The 17,733-nt window shown below is 35.6% G+C and overlaps 1 protein-coding gene across 1 annotated transcript; it reads right to left on the minus strand.

Moving 5' to 3' along the window:
• Positions 1–631: 631 nt before the first annotated feature.
• LOC116182957 (protein SERAC1-like) lies at positions 632–14,439 on the minus strand. Its single transcript, XM_031503531.1, has 9 exons — positions 14,303–14,439; positions 13,730–14,252; positions 10,266–10,542; positions 3,303–3,566; positions 3,069–3,255; positions 2,680–2,972; positions 2,103–2,261; positions 1,823–2,036; positions 632–799 (listed from the first exon to the last, which is right to left on the minus strand). The coding sequence occupies exons 1-9, from the start codon at positions 14,365–14,367 to the stop codon at positions 703–705; spliced, it is 2,079 nt and encodes a 692-aa protein (XP_031359391.1). The 5' UTR covers positions 14,368–14,439; the 3' UTR covers positions 632–702.
• Between the last annotated feature and the right edge of the window lie 3,294 nt (positions 14,440–17,733).

The raw sequence follows: 17,733 nt of genomic DNA on the forward strand, positions 1-17,733 counted from the left end.
TACTGTGTGTTTATCTTCAAACATAGCGCCATCTACTACCTTCTTATAATGAATGCAGTATAGTACTGTTTAAGACTTTAAATTCGATTGTTTTTGTTTTCAACACCAAGGTATACACTTCCGATTCCGATAAACCAAATTTAAAAACTTAGCATCCGACTTCGGGTTTCAATATAACCACTTCCGTAACATCCTACTAGAGAGAATAAAGTGTCAGGTCAAGGTTGCCTGCAACGCGGTGTGGAAACTTGATTTTGCCCAATGACTAAAGCGGTGCTAACAAATTTGTCCATAACGGGAGCTGTGCATATAGCAGATTCCATAACGCGCTGTGGGTGAAAATTTCGCCCACTGCCGAATTCGGCAATTGCGTAGAACATATACCAAAACATTTCCTCCGACTTATAATTTATGAGGGTTATTCCACCTACACAATGGCATTTCGGACACTGGCGCGAGGCCGAAGTGCGGTGCCTTAGTTGCTTACCTATCTGGCGGCGCTGGATAGAAGTTCCACGTGAACCTACATGTTAGACAGGCTGTCCCAAAAGCGGTCTACACCCCCCCCCCCAACTTGAACTGTAGATGTATTTTTTCGAAAATGAGTGTTAGACAAATCAAACGGAAACACTTGAAACATAACACAATGCTATATTAAATATTTAGCTGCTACAATGACCAGGTACATCAGGAATATAAAAGTTATTGCTCTAATCCTATGTTAATTTGATCTTTTACTTTTGTTTCTTCTACGATTTCTTGAATAAAGTGTAATACTTTTTGATATAAAAATGACATCCTAAAAAGTATCTCCATTAATTACATAGTAGCCTATACAGACTTGTAAAGTTTGACTTTAACCGAGTCTGTCCCACAGTGTAAAATAAAGAGAGGTGTTTACAAACTGCTGCTTAAATTGGCAAGCAACTTTAAATAGATTATGTGAGTCTAATAGGGTAGGTTCCTGATTTGGGTGCCAGCGCACTTTGGAACAGGAGGCCTCGAAAGGGCTGTAGGAGGGACTTCGTCAGCCCCAAGCCTGCCCTAGGAATTGCTCCCTTCATTTTCATGGCCCAGATTAAAGACTGGATCAGAGAGAGCTCGTTGGCGGCGGTTATTTGGAACCGAGGAGGATGAAGCAACTTAGGCTAAACAGTCCTATCCTTTATAGAGAGGAACGGACTTTGAACCTAGTTGCGAGGGGATAGGATGTAGGCACAATGTGGCTTTGGTGTGCCATAGTACTGCCTAGCCGAGGTGCCCTTGTGAATAGAATAGAAGTAATATTGTGATCGATCCAATGTAAGAGAAAGACAGTCTGTTTCCAGGTCTTAGTGAGGTCTGGTGTTTTCCTAGGACAATCATGATCACGCGCATTTGTTTGGAAACGCGGGGCAAACCAAATTGGATAGGTAAACATTTGTACAAGATAAACTGCAAAGGACCAAACTTCCTACACAAAACTCCGCAACAGTAAATGTATAGTAATCATCTTTTAAATATGAAGCCTTGAAATGACTGGGTTGTGTTGTGTGTGTTATCTTTGAATGCTTATAATACGTAAATGGGTTAAGATAGATAAATGACGTCCTGGAGTTTTTTGTGGAAAGTTACATGGTGCATCAACCTGTGCAAAAAATAGCTACTTGTACTTCAATATTTCCTCGCCAGTAATTTTCCTGACTCTTATGTAAAAGTAAGTATTCCAATTTTCCATACCTTTTAGAGTTAATACACCTTATATTAATTTACACTGTGGTCTGTTCCAAATTTTAGTGTTCATTTAAGGTAAAAGTCTTATTACCACAGTTAAATAACTTACCTGTTTGCAGGTTTGCATATTCCTAAATGATCCTGAGGAACTTCAAAATATTCTCCTATTGACGGATTTCCAGAATGTGAATCAACAAATAAAACATTAAATTTAATCGCGGTTACCAAGGTAGACTTTGTTTCAACAAAACTAAGCACTTTCAATGGAACCTGTTTTATAAATTGTAAGAAATTTTCCTGTATTTTATACAATCCTTGTGAATCTAAAATAAATTTAGATTAGCATAAAACAACGTGTTCAACGCAGAGATTTTATTAAAAAATGCTACCTTCACGCAATTCCTGTATTTCAACTGATGGCCACAGTAACAATGAAGCAGTTGCATTCAAATTAGCTATACGCGATCCAATGTGAGGAGTACTATAAAACACTATACCTTTTGAATTTAAACATAACTTCCTGGCACGCTTGGAGTTGCTTTCCCATGCTGAAAGAATAAGTACACTGTACTTAGTTCCAATACTAACAATTAATATGCTTTTGATGCAAAACGTTAGAAATGTGTTAGAAAACGTACCACGTTCCATAATTGTATAGAAAATTTTGCATTTTATTGAAAAAGCATATTTAAACGTAGTCCACAATACTTTTGTGGTTTAGGTAAAGTCACATGAAAGACAAAGTAACCTAGCATCGTTCGTCTGTAATTTAATTATTTAAATGATTGAACATAAATAACTAGCAGTTCATTTATACTTATATTCATAAATTAAGTAAAACTGGACCTATGATACATACTTCTGGTATACCTTTGGTATATATTAAACTCAAATCAGTATTGTTATGTTATGTACCTACCTATCGCGCTAAACAAACACATCAATCAAGAGGATTAAGAGACTAACCTTTCCATAGTAGATTTTTAACAATAAGCCCTCCCATTGAATGTGTGATCCATATTATTGGTCTATCGCCCACCCCAGCTTGCAAAAGGCTAGTTAGAAATTCGTCGCTTCTTTCGTCAATGGTGCATTTTTTTTGTTCGTTGGGACAAATTTTTGCCCATAATGATAAGCTGGTATCATAATTAATGCCTAATATTCGTAGATCACTGCAATCGTTCGGTAACCAATCTCTAGGCCAACATGATGTATGTGTACAGCAATCTTCAGCTGCTTGAGCGATACAGTCGTTATTTCTACAAAATTTTAATTTACACATAAGAAAGTAAAATGTTAGTTAGAGCAAAAAAAATTGAATATATTTTTATTTATTTATAGAAAGTAATACACACCCACAGCAAGTGTATGGACCTTCTGCCTCAACATTAGTGGCTGTTGGTATGTCATTCAACACAAACTCAAAATCTTGTCCAACCTGGTCCCATTCATATTGATCTTTAACTTCTGCATCTTGAATATACTCTCTTACTAAAGGATCACTTGTTCGAAGCAGTTTTGACTGTACATCCGTTACAGTTCCTAAAACAGAGTTTGGCTAGAAGAAAACGCAATGGTTTTATTCTCACTTCTAAATATTGAGGTACTAAACAATCCACTAAACACGTTAGCTCTCCTTTGTCGCCACGTGAAAAATACTCCTCCCAACAATCCATGTACGAATATTACATCAACTAATGCTTTCTGGTCACAGTGATATAATGGGTGTAAGATGTGCAACGAATTTTGATACATTGCCCTGTTATCATCTAGATTCGATAAAATCTTGGCGGCAGTACTAGACAAGCGAATATCATTGTCATTGAGCCATTTTGACAACACAGTAATCCATCCTGTAAGATAAACGGCGGTAAAGTATTGATTGTACTACGGTTAAAAAATATGTGATCCTCAAGCGGTCAGGACTTACATGTCATAGACAGTATAACATAATGTTGCTTCTTAAAGAACAAAATTGCAATAATAGTCCGGTCAAGTTGGCATGAAAAATAGGGGTACCCTTGCATAAGAAGCTGAAAATTCACATGAACGTTAGGGATACCATTATAATAAAATTGTGAAAAGTCCCCATCGATCCCATGTGTGCACAAAATTTTATTCAAGGTCAAAGTTCGCAAAAATGGGTTTTCTGAATTTTTTAGCGAAACGGTTAGTTTTATGATAAAAATAGTTCAGACAAAAATTGTAGATCATGCAATTATTATATACGAAAAATGTCCTTACACTTTTTCTCCTAAGATTCAGTACCTACTTCTGAGAAAAAGCGATTCCAAAATTTACTAAAGTTGTATTCTCTATACTCTGCACACGTTTCCACGCCACCTATGAGGTAGCTTACGGCCCGGCGCACATTGAGACGCACGCGACACAACCCACGGCAACACACGCTTTGTGTACTGTTGAAATTACTACACAATCTGTGTCTCAGTGTACTGTGTAGCGTCAGATATGAGTCACGTGGTATCGTATATTGTGCTACAATCGTGTTTACTCCTTAATTCCGATAGAATACAACGCGTGCGTGGCCGTGGGTTGTGTTGCGTATGTCTCAATGTGCGTCGGACCTACTTGACGCGTTTTTTTAACGTGGTTTCTCCAGTAGGCCTACTCCACGGTCCATTTTATTTAATCTTCGTAGAATAATAGGTCTTCTCATTCAATTTATTCTTCTTTTGCGTTTCTCTTTCTCCATAAACTTCTTGTTTTTCTTCGTCTTTTTCCTGAGTCGACGTAAATTGTTCAAACAGTGATACATCAGGTGTTTCGTCGTCGATGTAAGGATCAATGTAATTAATTAATTAATGTAAATCAAGCCTCTGCTCACAAATACATACACAAACATTATGTATTGTTGTGCGGTATTTGATACTGTTATACTTACTGGTACTTACTTATTTTAAATGCTGTACTACTTATCTTGTTGTTTAAAACTAGGAAACTAGGCATGGCAGTATTGTATACAATCAAAGTCGTTTTACTCCACCATTTATTCAATTGAAAACATAATAGTTGATTCAAATTTGCACTCATTTTTTTCATCCTGTTTCATACAGGATTGTATTTTGTTTGATTAACCGAACTTTTGATTATCCGAAGCACTACCTGTCCCAATTAGGTCGCATAATCGACGTCCTACTGTACCACGTTTTCAATACCAGAGAAGGTTGAAGACTATAATGGCATTTTGTTGGGACCATAACTCAAGAAAAGCAGAAAGACGAGCACTTATCATTCAATATTAATGTATTAGTGACGCAGACTAATAGTTTGACTTATATTATTCGTCCAATGATGTGCATAGGCAGCGTAGTCACGCATGTTATGGGGAATACAGCTTTAGCCCAGGGGCGCCGACTTATCAAAATTTATGTGGGTGCTCACCAAGCCAGAAGCCTCACATATTATGTCCACAGATAGATATAACCGTCTATCGTAGGTGTAGTCTTTTTTAGTGTATGAAAGAAATTGTATTGACCAAGTACCGAGTAGATTTTTAAGTTTTTATTTTCGATTTATATAAAAAAACTTTATTTTTATTGCATAAGGCATAACTGTAGATTATGAGAATAAAAGTCTTTAAATAACTTTAATTTTAATTATATTAAAGGTTAGGTAAGCGTAAGCAAAAAATAATCTGCATATGCATGCGACACCTTCGTTGATGCGTCAAGCATTTGATACCGTTAATTTTAATTTGCAACAGCTTCTCAGTTTTCATATCCTCTGTTTTAGGTGGTACCATTGAATAATAAATCTGATTTATTATTCAATGGTGGTACTATACCTACACATGACAATTATTAAATGTGTGTAGTTATAGGTAGGTAGGTACTGTTAATCTTTGTCATTAAAAATAAACTAAGGAATTAAATTTAAGAAGTCGCATAAGCGTTTTCAAAATCGCCCAATTTCCGATATATCGTAAATGTGAAAAAATAGGAGCAATTATGAATGTTGTATCGCCCATTTTGCGATAAATCGCCCACGTTGGGAACCCCGGACTGGGACCTGGCCTGGGACTGCGGCTTTGAAAACTTCATGTACCGAATACCTATTATTTCATTTTTCATAAGAATTAACGATGGCGATCGACGATGTATGTAACGGATGACGGATGTAATTTCATTTCGATAATTCGATATCATAAAAATGCTGTACGATCTGTACAGATTCTACAAATGTAGTCACATTCAAATTCAACAACTACTGTAGTCTGTACGCCGTACGGAAAATATTTATAGAAATCTTTCCTGCTATTTCGTGTGAGTAAAGTAAAAAAATATATCTAAATTTCTTCGTGTTTAGTAACTATCGAGAAAAAAGACCTAAATAGACAAATATCAACCGGAAAATTCTGTGGGTGCAATGCACCCACATAACTTTTTCTGTGGGTGCTTAAGCCCCGAAGCACCCACGTAGTCGGCGCCCCTGCTTTAGCCAATTTTAGAATCGCTTTTTCTCAAAAATACTGAATTTTAGGGAAAAAAGTGATTAATAAGAACAATTTTTGTAGATAATTGCATGATCTACAATTTTTGTCTGGCTTATTTTTATCATAAAACGAACCGTTCCTCTAAAAAATTTAAAAAAACCCATTTTTGCGAACTTTGACCTTGAATAAAATTTTTTGCACACACGGGATTGTGTAAAGGTGGGTTCATAGCTCTCCGTTCATCCATTGCGTTGATCCGTCAAACGAATAGTACATTTTGTTAAGGTTCATAGCAATCCGTCCACATTGTACATTTGCAAGTATACCATAACCTATACTTTATTTTGTACTGTACCCTCCGTCATTTTCAGTATGTAAAAATGGTACGAAAGTAAAAACACATTGCTATCTGGTTATTACCGTGAAGAACGAATAGGCGAACGCTGTTAACGTACCAAACATAACCTCACTCTTGTTAAAAACGGACCAACGGAAACGTAAATGTTCAACTTCAACCAACTTTTCCGTCGTAAACGGACGACGTACGATTTAAAAATTTGCTGTCTTCTGATTGGCTAACAGACAAACGGAAACGTATGAACGGAGAGCTATGAACTTACCTTAAGACTTTTTACAATTTCATTATAATGGTATTCCTAACGTTCGTGTAAATTTTCAGCTTCTTGGGAATTTATGCAAGGGTTAATGTCTATTTTGACCGGCCTAATAAGTTTTGGAAATATTTAGTGGTTAAGAATGTCGTTAGTCAAAGGACATGTAGTAATGGAAAGCTCTCCAAACTTTTATTGTGTCACAATCACTTACATAATAAATATCTTCCGTTTTGAAAATTCTTGATGATTCATGTTACAATTGCTTGAACTTTCCTTCTATTGATAAAAGAGACAAGATGACAATGTCATTTGTAAGTAATGATCTAATTGTGTACCAGAACCTTGCATGTAGTACATATAGTAATTATGATATCAAGGGTGTTATAAGGGACATAACGCCTGAGAGCCTCCGGCTCGAGGGCTGTACATCGGCTGCGGGCGTTATTTCTGTTAACGCCAGTGGTGCTTTCAACGTTTTATGTCCTACTTTATTACAACTATAATTTTAGTTCAAAAATATATATATATTTATACAGGGTGTTTTTTTAAAGATGGGCCATACATCATAATCGTAGGTGTGTGCCAACAGATAATGTAAAGGCGTTAAGTTATTTAAATTACATTGCGCCAATTGTTCTCAAATCTTGGCCTTGCGCTTAGTTATTTCACTGACAGTTCTCAATTTGATCCTTCAAACTGCATCAACGAAGCAGGAACATGTATTCCGCCGCTCGAAAAGGTGTTCATGTAGTACAATTTGTACAAGAGTGCACAGTAGCTGAGTGGTGTGCGAGCTATTCTGTGCTGAGTATCGGGTTTTGTTTGGTTGCCGGTGGAAAACAATTCGAGTAGGTACCTTTTGTAATCTTATACGTTTATATCTGATTTGAATAAATTTGTTGTTTTAGAAACAATTTCTACAGTACTGTGGCAGATGATTCGCGAGGAAGCTATGACTGAAACAATTGATGCAATGTAGGTAAATTTCCCTATGGCCCATTTTAAATAACTCAACGCCTTTACATTGTCGTATGGCTCATCTTAAAAAAAAATACCCTGTATAATTATCGTTCGAACATGGTTCGAATCACCGAACGTTCAGACTTTTTGACGTTAGGTACTGATAAAGTAGCTGCTCGCAATACTCGCGCTACCTACTTAATAATGGATTTTTAAAAACGCGCTAAAATTTACGTGTCAATCCCATTTGCGGAATAAAAATATATAAATGAATTCAATACACGCTACCACATTTTTAAGAGTAAAACCTTTCTGATGATTTTTTAAGGGTTTTCCTCAAAAACAGGCATGTTTGATTATTGCACCAGCACTACCTATAGGTACTATCTTCTGAAAAAAAGTTGATATACTACTTATGATGTATGTAACGTACTAAACAAGTTTTGTCTGTCCGTCCTAATTGATCTTTTTGAAACACTTTTTCTTCGTTCCGTCCGAATCCATGTCTGCTGTGTTAAAGTACTTTTAGGGGAATGGTCCTAGAGCTCTGGAATTTTTTTGCAATGACTAGCCGATACCTTGAAGGTCTGCCAGACGACTATTAAATTTGGCTATCTTAGGGGGGGGACGTCATGAATTGCTGAAATGCTGTTTTTTGAAAGTAAAAAGTTTTACATGCGACAACCAATTGGTCTCAAATTTTGCAAACGTAATACGCATGCCTTTAGTAGAGTAGTGCTAAGTAAAACTTTTGAAGAGGGGAAGTGAACACACGTTCTATCGTTCAAGGTATTCTAATGAAAGGTCTGTACAAACTATAACCTTTCCGCGCGACTCCTTTTCGAGATCAGTGGGTGACCGTCCGGGGGGGGGGGGGGGTTGAAATTAATTATGGTATTCTAAATTAAAGGTCTCAACAAAAGGAATTAATTTCTACCAACCATAATCCTGCTTATATTTCAAGAACAGATTGTCGGTGGAAGCGGGTACTCACAAAGAGCGATTGGGACGTCTGGAAGAAATATACCCATTGGTGATGTCAAAACTGTAACAACGAATATTCTCCGATGAAAGTACTCTCAAAGGCAAAATGAATATAATGGGCAAGTGGAACGTCAGGACGAGACATATCAATTGGTGATGTGAAAACTATCAGTGTAAATATCTGCAGAATGGAGTGTTGGCGGAAGGTACTCTCAAAGGGCGGAAAGATCATTTAGACGAGACACATCTACTGGCGATGTAAAATCTTAATTGTGAATATCTCGAAATAGTTGGTGGAAAGGGAAAATGCAATATTTCGGAGAATTTGTCTAAGAGCTTGATTCTTCTTGCATTATATAGCGTAGGTTTTGAAAGTATGCTAGTTTTATGTATAGAGAGCCCCTTCCCTGTTCATCATCTACGAAGAAAGTAAACAATTTATGCTTGTTTATGGTTACTTTCTTGTTTGTTGTTTGTCTGTGTGTCACGAATTTGTCACTCGATGTGCACACGCGACCCGATAGAGAATCAAGTAGCGAATGCCCATCGATTCACTCCTTTACGTCTACGGCCACGAAACTAGAAAATTCTTGTTGCCTTCTTACTGATAGAATATAAAAAACAAAAAAACTTAAAAAAAAAACACTTCCGTCATCAAAACACAGAATCTCAACCAAGCACCCAGAAATGGTTCTGTATTTGTTACCTTTATCATGAAGGAACCGATTGCCCCTGACTTGCAACCGGAACCGTTATTCAAGAAGTTATGATAACGGGAACCAATACAGATATCGTTATTATTAGTATCAAAGAACCAATATTATTTAATTCTCTCTCTCTTGTAGATAGACACATTGCACTTTGTGAGAGGGAAGTCCGTTTTTATTGTTATACTTAAAATTTGATTTTGGAGTGTGTTTTAAAAAATTTTCTTCAAATTAACATTAGTGATTACTGGATATTATTGCCACAGATTGTAAGATAGGTAGGGTTAAATGTAATCATACTCATGACCATTTTCCCTATGACAAAAAAAGATCTGTGTCCAAGTGTACAGTTTGCCATGCTTAGATTCAGGCATATATATAAAATATGATATAATATGGATAAACGAGTGGACACGCCTATCGCCAACATTGGAAGAGGGAATTATACTTCTGTCCTTAGATGTGGAATAGGCGCTAATGCGCTTGTCTGTTATTATTAGTGTTATTTACCAAGCATTTACCCCAGTTTGACATAACGGATTGAGGTTAAATAGTTTGTTTTGTTTATGTGCTATTTGCGTAATTTTAATAGTAAAGAAGACTTTTGTATGTATTGTAGATTGGTCGATACCATGGAGGACAGAGCTTTGGCCCGTTACAAATTAGGTTAATGCTTCTTTGTGCCTTCATGAATTTATGTACCTACCCAAGTCAGCGAGTAAGTCAGTGGTTAAATTAAACGTTATCTATACATTTTTTATGACTTTGTCCACTCACACCCACATAAAAATTGCTCCCTAAGTTAATTAATGAGCATTCCATTATCTAACCTACCTGTTTTATAAAAATCCTCTACGACATTGGGATAAACAGATACAAAGGCTAATACATTGCAAAGTTTAACTTTAGTATCCAAATCATTCTGAAATCGATTATAGATCTCCATTAATAATGGTAAACCATCCAGACGAATAATATCATGGCCATTGTTTCCCAAAGAACAATGATGCAATAGGGACTCGAGGCAAAGTGGTAATATATCTGAAGCTGATTTTATACGGTTTCGTAGTTCCGACATTGATTTGTGTTCTATAAAATGCTGAGCTGGATCCTGCAGATAATCACGGATTATAGTCTACTGACTTGCATCGTAATTATTTCCTTTAGGTAGATATCCTTATACAAATAAACATTTACAAATTAACATAATGTGCTCCAAAGGAAATAATTGTTTTGTCAATTTTAATTATTTTTACCATATGCTTAGGAGAGATCACCACAATACTTAAATGTGCTAAGTATAACGACATTGAAAATAATACACTATTACTTTATCCTCAAACTATCGTTATTTGTTGTTCACATTCAACATAGTGCCTACTATGAAAATTGTTTTTATACCAAATGCAGTCTTTTAGATTTCACACAGAATTGTGATTAGCTAAATTAATAATATGCAAACCTTCCAATCTATCACAATGCACAATTTTTGCTTTTGTCTTGCATGTTCACTGAACCCGATCCAATTTATTGTTTAGTGCCCAATTAAGACAAGCTTTTACCTTTGTACAGAGTGGCCCATTTTTGACTCTCCGTAATTGTTAGTGCTATCAAAAAAGTAATATAGGTGTTCATGTGCTCTTTTCGCGTCAAACTTAAAACGGTAAAATCAAAATTTGAAAGTATTCGCTCGCTTAAGAGATACAGAGGAAATTGGCAATTTTCTCGGCAATTTTAGAATGATCCTGTATTTTCTTAGAGAGATGCAGGAAAATGTTTATTACAAAAGTTTCTTTATAATGATTGTTGAATAATATTGCCGCTTTCAAAATAAAGTATACAAGGTCAAGTGCAAACGTTATCAGACATAACCTCAGTTTTGTAATTGGAACACGCTGTACATTTTGATCTAAAAATATAGCATATTGAATGTTCTTTCCAAAAATATAGCACACAATGGTATTAAAAAGATTCAAGTGATCCAAAACATTTCAAAAATACTGTGAATTGATTAAATTATTACATGTTAAATTTTTGAAAAGAGAATTTAATATTCTATTTTTTTAGACAAAATATACAGTGTGTTCCATTTAAAAAAATGGTAGGGTCCATTAACTTTTTTACAAGACCCCGTATACTTACTTATTTTGAAAACATTTTTCCGTATCTCTTTCAATTAAGGAAATATCTCTCATTCTCAAGTTGACAATTTTTTTATTTTCCCCGTATCACTTAAGCGAACGAATATTTTCAAATTTGGATTGTACCATTTTAAGTTAGACCCAAAACCACCTATATTATTTTGATAGTACTAACAATTACGGGAATACGCTGTAAAAGTCGAAAATGGGACACCCTGTACATATTAATAGAAAATCTCGAAACACGTCAAATTTAAATCATAATCACATGATTTAGTTTTGTACACAATAGTCTTCCGTGCGAGCTTCGGTGTTTAACCGGGGGGATGAGAACCTATCCAGGGGTGTGCTGGAGGGGGCTCGGTTGGGCGCGCGCGAGCCTGTTGTTAAATTTAATCACGTTCGCAGAGCCTATTGTTGAAATGGATAATTTATAAGTTTCTAACCCTTACTAAATTTACTAATGGTGCCAGAGCTGTCAAGGAGCCTTCGCAAAACGAACAATATATATGGTCTCTTTTAGAATGACACCTGTTTTTTTCTTGTTTAAGGGCCATGTGCTTTTTTTTAAATATTAATTTACTAATTACGTATATTTTTCCTTCAAACTACACCAAATAAAGTACATATTTAGCAGTTTTAATTTTTCGATACTAACTTACTGACATGTTTTAAACACGCATTTACAGGTATCGCCTCCAGTTTATTGAAATACTTATTAGTTGGCTAGGCGAGCCCTCTGATAAATATTTTCCAGCACACCGCTGAACCTATCATATGGGGGGGCTGCGAGGCCTCAATTTTTGTATAATTCTTTAGAAAACAACTGGTTACCCAGAAGTTACAGTAGCAGCAAAAGCACGTTCTAAAGTAATAGAATTAAAGAATTATCAGTACAAACTTTAAAGTTAGGTATTAAGACCATATATTTGCGTATCTAACAATTCTCATTTCTATATACCTACGCTAACTAAATTTTACTTTTAACATATACGACGTATACCTTTCAATATAGCACTGCTCTTCATATCTCCATAAAAAACAGCCTAAGTGTAAGATCAGGTGATTTTACTGGCCCTTTTATCTATCCAGTAATTTGAAAATGTTGAGGTACTGGCGGATGTTGATTGGTAATGTGTTGGTGCACCATCTTGCTGTAACCTTATCGTATTCACTACAACTTGAGGGTTTCCTAGATCAGGATATACATTGGCCAAAGGTTAATATGGGAAATAGGTTTTTAGTGTACTCTAGTGAATTTCGGTAATCAGATTTTATGTCTTTTATGTGAATTTTGCAATAAATTTGAAAACAATAACATTTTTGGCTCGATTTTTGGATAGAGTATAAAGAGATATCAAAATCCCATACTTCCCATTTAACAAATTGGGGGTTGTAACTGTCCCTAGAAGGGGGGAAGGTAGGGATCACATTTAAGAATTTCAATTTTGAATTTAAATTTGATGTATTTCGGGATTTTCTGTAAATATCTACAGTAACCGAAATGATGAATTAATTTCATTTGGTTGTCCATCGCGGTAATTATGTGAATTATCTGGCGAGATCAAATAGAATCTGAACATTTTGCTAAACCATATTATGTACCTTACAACATAAGAATGTCCAAAATGCCAACTGTTCCCATTCTGGCAGGCTTTGGTAATTTCTTAAAAAAAGAAATTAAAAGTAGTTCTAGTGTAATATTTGGCATTTTGCCATGTTCTTTGTCTATGCACAATTTGGCAGTATTGTTTATACCTACAGGGTGTCCCAAAAGCGACCAACAGCCCCCCCCCCCCCATTTGAAATGGGTGTATTTAATTCAATTGTTAGATTCTAAGTAACTATAACTTTGATTATAGTTATTTTCTTGTTACTTTGGACCATGATCTATCTTACCAACCAGTAGCCTAAAAAATTTTGTCAAAACTTCTACTTTTACTGACTTGCAATTTCTCAAGCAAAGTGCCCCGGCATGGCCGAGACTAAGAATCCTGACATTATTTCCCCAATGATCTGTATGTCCCCCACAACCCTGCTTACACCACTGATTGCTGCAATGGCAGTTGGCATTCGTACTGTTTGGCAAAATGTCCTCGACTTTGCAACGTCGTACACAAAATGCAAAATGTCAAAATTCGGATAAATGTAGCTCACCTCTTCCAATGCTCTGTTGATGAAATATTCAACACAAGAGTGTGGAGCTTCATCATTTAGTGAGGTAAGTAAATCCTTCATACATTTGACGAGCATTTCGTAGCTGTAAGTTAAGTATCTCGACGGAGGTTTTGGAAAAAGACGATAATCAATATTTTTCATGCGAGCTAATGTCACTGCGGTTTTAGCATTCAGCTGCTGACCCAAATACGAGTAATGCCAATTATCTAAATTTGTAACATTGATAAGCCGGCCAACCGCATTCTCTCGTACAAATGCTTTATCACTGTTTGCCCATTTTAAAATCTGTCGGGCGTAAATAAATTTCAACGTTTTCCACATGTTTTGTTTTGGTTCAAAATTTATGCTGGGCATGTTGATGAAATCCATGTTTTCTAAATCGTCATATTGTTCCTCGAAGTCGGGATACTTTGCAGGCTCCAAAAAATTGACTACAGATGTGTCCAATACGTTATTTAAAGTGTCGTAAGTATTCTTAATTTGTTTTACAAGCCACAAAACACTGCAAATTGGGAAAATAGTAATAGGTACCATTTCACAGAATTTATCTACCTAATTCCTAGTGTTGTGGTGCCACATAGTTTTAATAATTTCTTATTTTGGCTCCAAAATGTCATTTATTGATTATTGTATTTAATTTTTAAAAAAATGTGAACTTTGAAAACTTAAAAAATAACCTATATTGGAAGTGCATACTAAACCGACGAATCGCAACGTAACTAAATGCCTGCCTCCTTGCGGCTTTATATCGAGCGAGTCAAAAAATTCAACATCATAAAGTGCTTTCCATTCGAAGTTGATTGACTCCCAAACTGCTCTGCACCTGCTCTCGGTGACCACACCGTTTTTAGCAAATGGAATAATAGCAGCTGACAGTTGAATTAAACAAAAAAGTCCTATCCCCATATAAGTGTATTAAGCTTTCTCTACTAACTGTCTCTAACGTGTCGGGGGGGTAGGGAATTGCAAAACGAGCTGATTACACGAGGCAGTATTATGCTGAAAAATAAAACGAGTGACCAATTTTGTAAGCTGGTAGTTTCTATTGCCAACAAACTGTCGAACTGTCATTAGGGGTCAATGTCAAAGATCGAAGCGTAAAATCGTTTGAATTATTTCTGGTCGTAGCGCTGGATATTTTTACTTTACAATAATTTGGTGCCGTTTTATATTGTTCCTGTGTGTGCTTATCCTCAAACATACATAGGATAGAGTATGTATAGTACCGTTGAAACAAAAATGAAAACAAAATTACCACTTAAACAATAATTTAGCACATTTACACCAAAAATGATAACGGCTTGAAACAATAAAAGTTAACGGTATTTTCCACACACGTGATCCAGCAATCATTGAAAATTATAAAAAATGTAAAATGCTGTGTACAAAACATTAAACATTAAACACACAAAAAAAACCCAACAAACTTAAAGATACGATCCTCTCTCGAAGACAATTTATAAACCAAGATGGCTATCAAAAAAAGCGTTCATGCTCTCGAGACGGCGCGGGCAGCTTTCTTTCAAAAAAACTCAGATGATTATCAGAGACATATGACTAGTGAAGGAAGAAGGAATAATTAAACCATTCAGCAGCCTCCTCACCTGTGGCGCTAGGTAGATCTGCACGTGGTTTTCCGTGGATTAGGTAACGTAACGTAACAAAAAAGATATGTATCCGTTGTTTAGAGTAGATGACACGCTAAACCGGCTTTATGAGGGTGTTCGAACCTGGGTTGAGGTGAATTTTTCACCTGTGGCAGAGATGGAAATTATCTTGGACCAGTTTTGAGCATTCTGCCGGCTACTCCGAATTCGGTTTTCCTGCAGTTTTTCTAATTCGTAAGGTCTAGTCTAGGCCGTCAGGAGTAGTATAGAACAACTTAAGACCTTCTTCAGAGGCACCTCTAAAAAGCATTATGCGGGTCACTGTAATCGGGCTCAAACCTGTTGAGGGCCCAGAACAAGAGGATAATAAATAAATAAATACAAATTACTTACTAGTTCGGAGTGCTAAGTTGTTTTCCACCTTAGATATGAAAAGTGGGTACTGGCATAAAAGGTGATTTAGATTCTAAACATCGCGTGAAAACCGCATTTTTCTGAAACTACTTTAGAAACAACTACTTTCGTCTCTAAAAAGGGCGAAGAAAATGTGATTTTCCTGTCTAGTGAGGAAAGTAAAAAACAATTATCTTAATCATGATATTTAAAATTGAAAACATACCCGTAGGTATCTAGATTACTGTGTGTCAAGTGTCAAACTCCATTATTGCATACGATAATTTTTCAATTTTGAATGTAGTTTCCAAAAAAAATGATGTATAAAACGTGAGAACAAAGTGTTTTTTTTTGTGACGGGAAAAACGTTTCAGATATTATCTCTGTTGATAGGTAACAAAATAATTATCACGTTTTATGTGAGTACTTTTTTCCCGGATATACACATAAGCATAAGATATACCAAGCATATATATAAGAGAAGATATATATGATACCAAGATACTATGACATAAGTAAAGATATATTCAATTTTTGTGAGGCTACTTTCACTGCTTCTACTAACGAAGGTGATGGTGAAGTCTAGAGAAAATTCAGAATCAGACATTTTTGACCTTATATGATTCAATATAACTACTAAACAATCATTAAATTCGAAATGTTTAAATCAAATGACAAAACTGAATTGACAGCACAGAATACGGCCTTCTCAGAATAGAAACAGCAATGTTACAAATTTGTATTTATATATCTATGATTTGTATGGTATTTTGGCGGACCCTGGTGGGTGTACTGTAAACTAAAGCATCAAAATCAGAGTAGCGCCATCTGGTGACTAGCTTCTAAATCCATGAAGTAATTTCCCTAATTCGATCTAAATAACAAATATAGATAAAGAATACACAGTTGTTAAATTGCAAGTATATTTAGATACAATCACATTACATTATTTAACACAGACATCTTAAATTACATGTTTACAAATTACATATAAAACTCAGAAGTAAGTGCAACTTACGCTTTGTAGAAGTTAACACTTTGCAAAAAGATCCTTACGTAACGAGTTGTCCTACGAAATATTTGGTTTTAATTGCTGTTTGGACTACATATTTTTGTTAAAAAATATCTTTAGAACTAAATTTTTTGTTCCAAGAGGTGATAAAACCGTTTCAGCAAATTGTCACACAAGTTTTTGACAACAAATGTTAACTTGATCCTGGTGCTTACTGGTTACTTGAGAAGCGAGGGTGGAAGTTGAATTATCTAAAACGAATTACAATATAAGTATCTACATCTATATAAATATAAAACTCAAGTCTACACCCTTTTGCGCCTATAGGTACAGTTGGTAATAATTCTGCGTCAATTTGTACCTGTTACTTACCTTGCATAAATTGCAAAAGGAAAGAAATAACAGCACATTTCAACCCTCTTCGCGTTTCAAGCACAAAACAAGCTGTTTCAAAATGTGGGAAACGATGCCTTTTTGATATTTTATTGTTACAATCCGACACACAACACTTTTTACGGTCACATAACTTGTTCATATTTTAAATCTTTCAAAAGTCAAAATTGACATGTGGAAAACCTGTGTACGTATAAAATCGACGGTAAAAATATTTCCTGTAACGAGCAAAATTACAGGTTTTGCAAAAAAATATTTGAGTCTGCGATAAATAGTTCTCCGTACAACCACGGGAAACGCTGTAATCAGTGACAATTTAGCGCCATTTTTTGCGCGATCGGTCATTTCTGACTATTTACCATGGGTGTTTCCATGACAGTACGTAGAATTTACCAGTTGCTATGATTACGACGACGCCAAAATTACTTACCGATCTAAAAACAGAACAGCAAAAATACTTACCGACGCCTTTTTAAAAATCAACAGTCTTACATTACATTTAATCTTTAATTATTGTTAGGTACATTAAACGTACAATTTGTGCTGTTGTTTCCTATAGCAAGACGCTCATAAAGTCA

Source organism: Photinus pyralis, unplaced genomic scaffold (assembly GCF_008802855.1).
Source record: "Photinus pyralis isolate 1611_PpyrPB1 unplaced genomic scaffold, Ppyr1.3 Ppyr1.4_unclustered_Scaffold8227, whole genome shotgun sequence".
Taxonomy (NCBI): Eukaryota; Metazoa; Arthropoda; class Insecta; order Coleoptera; family Lampyridae; genus Photinus; species Photinus pyralis.

Coding starts and splice junctions, on each gene's coding strand:
- LOC116182957 (XM_031503531.1), bottom strand. CDS start 14,367: ATGACATTTTGGAGCCAAAATAAGAAATTATTAAAACTATGTGGCACC. Junction 2,037..2,102: donor AATACAGGAATTGCGTGAAG/GTAGCATTTTTT, acceptor AATTTATTTTAG/ATTCACAAGGATTGTATAAA. Junction 800..1,822: donor ATATGCAAACCTGCAAACAG/GTAAGTTATTTA, acceptor GATACTTTTTAG/GATGTCATTTTTATATCAAA.